Consider the following 6,034-nt stretch of genomic DNA (forward strand, 5'->3'; position numbering starts at 1 on the left):
ATGAGCAAGTTTTAATTATTTCGGAGCAAAATGACGAAATGAACATTGAGTTAAATTTATTTATATGCGTTTTTCAGTTGAAATGAGCAAATAAAGTAAAATTTGTTGATGAAAATTGTAAGCATTGTATGACTTGATGCATGATATTTTGTATTTGTGTGGATGTGTATGGATGTATTTGTGGATGCATGTGGATGTATGTGGATGTGTGTGGATGTGTATGTGTGTGTGTGTGTGTGTGTATATATATATGTATGTGTGTGTGTATATGTGTGTGTGTGTATATATATATGTATGTGTGTGTGTATATGTGTGTGTGTGTATAGATATGTGTTTCAATTTGCGTTTTCGGTTGAAGTGAGCAACTTTAAGTATTTTTATGACTTAGTGTGTTTTCTTTTGAAGTGAGCAAAATTTGAATTTTGAAAATACGGAGGGGGCAAAGGATTCGGTATTGATGATTGTGTTTAGATTTGATTTGATAAATTATGTTGATTCTCATTAATTGGTAGTGGACATAGCTTTGTTACCGGTCTTTTAAATTCGCCTTGTTGTGTTTTCAGGTTGACAACTCTGGTGATGTCATCTTTACCTGGGAAGGTTTCTAGAATTCTACCTAGATTCCATTTCGTAGGGGGAAGTCTCTCATCTTTTATCAAAACCAGATCTCCAATTTTAAGTTGAGGTTGCGATTTGAGCCATTTAGGTCGTTGTTGTAATCTGGCCAAATATTCTGATTGCCAGTGATGCCAAAAAGTTTGTAGACTGAATTGGATTACCTTCCACCGGTCAGTATAACTCGTCTTACCGATCGTAAGGTCAGGTTCTGGCACGGAGTACATTTCAGCTCCAATTAAAAAGTGTGCTGGAGTCAAAGCATGAAAGTCATCAGGATTTTCGGTTAAAGGACAAAGAGGCCTCGAATTTAAACACGCTTCGATTTGAGTCAGAAGCGTGGTGAGCTCCTCGAAAGTGAGTGTCCCATTTCCAACAACTCTTTTGAAGTGGTGTTTGACACTCTTCACACCGGCTTCCCATAACCCTCCAAAGTGGGGAGAAGCAGGAGGAATGAAATTCCACTTGGTTCCTTGTGACGATAAAGCTTCAGCAACATTTTTCCAGTCATGAGTGGCATCTTTTAAAAGACGATACAACTCTGACTCAGCTCCTTTAAAGTTTGTGCCGCAATCACTATAGATCTGTCCACAGACACCTCGACGTGAAGTAAAACGTCGAAAAGCGGCTAGAAAAGCTTGAGTAGTGAGGTCACTCACTGCTTCCAGATGAATGGCTTTAGTCGCCAGACAAACGAAAATGGCTAGATAGCATTTATAAGTTTTTGCTCCACGGCCTTTCCAAGCCCGGATACTAATAGGCCCGGCATAGTCAACCCCGGTATGTGAAAATGGTCTGGATACATTGACTCTAGGCGATGGTAATTCTCCCATGAGTTGATAAGCTGGCTTAGTTCTGAACCGATAACAAATAGTGCATTTATGAATGTATTGTTTAACAATTCGTTTAGTTTGAAAAATCCAATATTTTTTCCGAAGATAACCCATCATCAATTGAATGCCTCCGTGGAGCGTTTTTTCATGAGCTTCATGCAGAATCAATTTTGTAAAATGATGATTTGGAGCAAGAATTATTGGATGCTGTTGATCATAATGCAGGTTAGCATTCTTCAATCTTCCACCAACACGAATAATACCGTCAGGATCTACGAAGGGATTTAGAGATGCCATGCCTCTAGATTTCATAATTCCTTCAGGAAACATTTCGAGTTGAGCTATTTTCACCAATATTTTGGCTGCTTCGTCGAGTTCACTCGGGGAAATCGGTCCGATTTTCCAGTTGGGTATGTAATTTTTGGAATTATTTGTGAAACGTAAAATCAAACCAGTAATTCGAATTAATTTATTGATTTCAGAAGATCTATGCATTAGTTTGTTGATTGGAGGAAAAATTCGCTCGGCTTGATGAACTCTTATTAATGGTTGTGTAGGATACTGAAAAACCCAGGCATCGCATAAAAAGTCTGGCCCGTTCCACCATAATGTATTTTCAAGTAAATCCGATGGCAAAACACCTCTTGAAACCAAGTCTGCGGGATTATGTTGTGTTGGAATATGTTTCCATATATTGATTGGGGTCAACCGCTGTATTTCTCCAACTCTGTTTCTTACAAATGTCTCCCACTTGGTTGGTGATGCTCGAATCCACGAGAGAGTAATGGTTGAGTCAGTCCATGCAAATTGCTTGATATTTTTGTTGCCTAAAACTTGAGTTGCATAGTCTAACAACTGGGCTAACATCACAGCACCGCAAAGTTCCAAACGAGGAAGACTAACTGGTTGCACAGGTGCAACTCTGGATTTTGCAATGAGAAGATGCATTTTCGCCTGGCCTTTATCGTCTTCGACTCTCAAGTACACTGCTGCTCCGTATGCTTTTTCTGAAGCGTCACTGAAACCATGTAACTCGACTCGAGATAAATCACCGATGGTTTCTACCCACCTTGGAAACTGGATCTTGTTAATAGCTATCAAGTCATTGTAGAAAACATTCCATTGTTCCAGAAGTGACGATTCGATTTGTTCATCCCATGACAACTTCTTCGCCCACAGTTGTTGCATAAACATTTTCGCCTTTACAATGCATGGAGCAATCCAACCCATGGGATCAAAAAGTCGTGCTATCGTTGATAGAATGAATCGTTTTGTCGGCTGTGGATTTGGAAGCGGATTGTAGCAGAAAGAAAATTTATCAACGGAAGGAAGCCAGTGGACACCGAGCGTTTTAACTCGTTCCGAATCTTCTGGAGGCATTGAGAATGAAGATTCCCGTTCTCCTGTTGGAATGCTCGATAGTACCTCATCAGAGTTGGAAGTCCATTTACGTAAGTTAAATCCAGCTGTCTTTAACGTTGATTTTATTTGTTTTATTTTCTCTTTAGCTTCTGCAACTGTGTTTCCTCCAGATATTAAATCGTCTACATACATCTCGTTAAGGATCATAGAGGATGTAATTTGATTTGTCGAATTATCATCTGCTAGCTTTTGTAAAGTTCGGATCGCAAGATATGGAGCGGCGGCTGTACCAAAGGTAACCGTATTAAGCCTGTAAACTTTAATAGGTTCATCAGTATTTTTTCTCCATAGAACCAGCTGATAATTTTTGTCCTGCTCTGCTATCAAGATCTGACGATACATTTTCTCAATGTCAGCTGTAAAAGTGTATTTATACAACCTCCACCGAAGAATTATGTCGCAGATATTTTGTTGAAGTGCTGGACCTACCAACATAGCATCGTTCAAAGAAATTCCATTTGATGTTTTAGCGGATGCGTCAAACACCACCCTTAATTTCGTGGTTGAACTGCTTTCTTTGATGACAGCATGATGCGGCAGGAAATAATGCTGATTTTCTGGTAAGCTGTTCTTGTCGACTTCGCTCATGTGACCCATTTGAATATATTCTTCGATGCACTCTGAATACTGGTCTCGAAGTTGTTGATTTGCATCAAGACGCCACTCAAGTCCATAGAATCGCCGTAAAGCACTTTGATACGAATCGCCAAGAACAGGATGAACATTTCCCTTGAACGGTAATGCCACTTGATAGCGCCCATCAACTGTCCGTTGAACATTGTTGATAAAATGATTTTCGCATTCAACATCTTCGGCTTTTAAGTATGGCTTGAACGGTGCTTCTTCCAATTCCCAGAATATTCGAAGGTCTGTTTGTAAAATTTGCAAAAAACTTCTGACTTGTTGACTTGATTCAGATACAATTGGAGCCTTTCCGAATAAGATCCATCCCAGTGTTGTATTTTGCATGACTGGCATCAACTTGTCTGTTGGTGGGATGAGCTCCGGCAACAAAAGTTCGGCTAAGACATCACTGCCAAGCAAAATATCAATTTTGGATGATTTGAAAAATTCAGGATCAGCTAGCACATAATCGTTGAGATGGGTCCAATTCTCAACGTGAAGGGTCCGGGCCGGCAAATGGCCAGTCAGTGACTTTAAGACATAAGCCTGCACTGTTGTTGCAAAAGTGGAATGGTGTGAAGCAAAAGTGATATCCACCATTTTAAGAGATTTGCCACTGCTGACTAAACCCAACCCGGAAACCCCCATTTGAGTTGCTTGAGATTTAAGCTGTAGCAATTGGGCAGCATACTCTGTGATAAATGACGCCTCAAAACCAGAATCCAACAATGCTCGCATCGTCAACCATTCACCTAACGAAGACTTCACTTTCACAAGGGCTGTTGCCAGTAAGACTTGAGAGTTTTTTGTTTTACTACTGTGATGAGAATGATGAGATACTAAGTTGCTGGATGTCGACGGTTGTTTACTTGAACTTTGGAACGAAGGAGCTTCTGCATTCAAACTTGTACTTTGGGTATTTTGCTGCACCTGGTTTGGCGGGTTGTTGTTTATTACCTGATGTTGTAGCGGCTGAGAGTTGTTAGCATGTTGTTGCCAATTCGAAGGTTGTTGACTAGGCTGAAAAGAAGTATTATTTACATGCAGTAAAGTGTGATGTGGTTGTTGGCAATGAAAACACCTACGACCACTTGGACAACTATCTGATGTGTGACTATACCCTAGACAGTTTCGACACAAACCCAATTTATTTATAACCTGACTACGATCGGTAACACTCATTTTTAAAAATTTATTACATTTTCTTACAGCATGTTGATTTTTCAGGCATATTTTACAAGTAAGTTTCGATTTTCCAGATTGAGCGTGAGCGATGAACGAATGTTTGTGAGAAGAACTCCGTGATGTGTTTGATGAGCTCTGACCGTGCTGCTGATCGACTGCTTCCAATGTCCGGAACCTTGTCTCAAGGAAGGATGTAAATTCCTGGAAAGTTGGCAACTGCTTCGGATTTTCTCGATCGTTCAACTTCTCCTCCCACATCTGTTGAGTTTTCCCAGGTAATTTTCGTACTAACAGAAATATTAGTATGGGATCTAAATGCTCAACTTCAATTTTTAGATTTGCAAGGCTGTGGATCACTTGTATCGAAGTGTAAAGAAGATCTTTGATCGACTCCACACGCTCCTGAGTTAACGACGGCAGGTTGAACAGTGTATTCAACTGGATGTTTACAAGAACGCGAGGGTGATCATACCTATCCTTCAGCATTGACCATCCTTTAGCATAGTTTCGACTTTCAGTACTCAAAGTCAGCAATAACTTTTCTGCATCTCCTGTCAAACTCGTTTTTAAATAATGCATTTTTTGTATGTCGGAAAGCGAATCTTTGCTAGCAACTAGCGATACAAACAAATCGTGAAAATTTGGCCAATTTTGATAGGAGCCATCAAAAGAAGGTAATTTAATAGCTGGAAGATGAATATCCTCCTTTCTTACCTCCTTTTCTTTATCAGCAACTACTTTTGATACACTACTGCTGCTGCCACCCAGGCTTTGCAGCGAATCAAACAACTTTGCTCTAAAAACGCAATAATTCTCACGAAATTGTTCGTATACCGATCCTACCCCAGCATCAGCATCCACATCCTTTTCACCAACCTCATCAGATTCTAAAAAATCATCATAAATTTTGTTTACAGATTCCCACAACTCTTCCAGCAATTTTATCCTAGTTTGTACATAGTTTTCGGAAATGGCCTTCCCTTTCTTTCCGAAATTTTCAACATCTTTTTTAAGTTGTAAAATTTTTGCATTTAATTTCTTAGTTGCCATTGTAATTGATTGCAAATTGATAATAAAATGATAAAATGTATACGAAAATTTTACTCACTTTGAAAGCGGCAAAATGGCGTCTTCTCCTCGTGATGTATATTTCTCCTTTATATCACACTTCGAACCACACTTTGGTTAAATCCTTTAACATCCACTTTATTAAATTATATTTTTTCAATTTAACTTTGAAGGCTCGAAGGACCAATGTTTGCGGCGTAAACCTTTATAATTATTTTGTCAAATTTACTTTAAATAAATCTTTAATTTTAAATAAAAACACGACACACTTTTTTAATTTGGAAAGG

At 39.1% G+C, this 6,034-nt stretch overlaps 1 protein-coding gene across 1 annotated transcript; it reads right to left on the minus strand.

Annotated features, from left to right (window-relative positions):
• Positions 1-467: 467 nt before the first annotated feature.
• Positions 468-5,729, minus strand: LOC129910763 (uncharacterized). Its single transcript, XM_055988290.1, has one exon. It carries the CDS (start codon positions 5,727-5,729, stop codon positions 468-470), a length of 5,262 nt encoding a protein of 1,753 aa, XP_055844265.1.
• Between the last annotated feature and the right edge of the window lie 305 nt (positions 5,730-6,034).

Source organism: Episyrphus balteatus, chromosome 1 (genome assembly GCF_945859705.1).
Source record: "Episyrphus balteatus chromosome 1, idEpiBalt1.1, whole genome shotgun sequence".
Taxonomy (NCBI): Eukaryota; Metazoa; Arthropoda; class Insecta; order Diptera; family Syrphidae; genus Episyrphus; species Episyrphus balteatus.

What these genes read in the sequence shown, in the direction of transcription:
- LOC129910763 (XM_055988290.1), bottom strand. Translation starts at nt 5,729, where the DNA reads ATGGCAACTAAGAAATTAAATGCAAAAATTTTACAACTTAAAAAAGAT.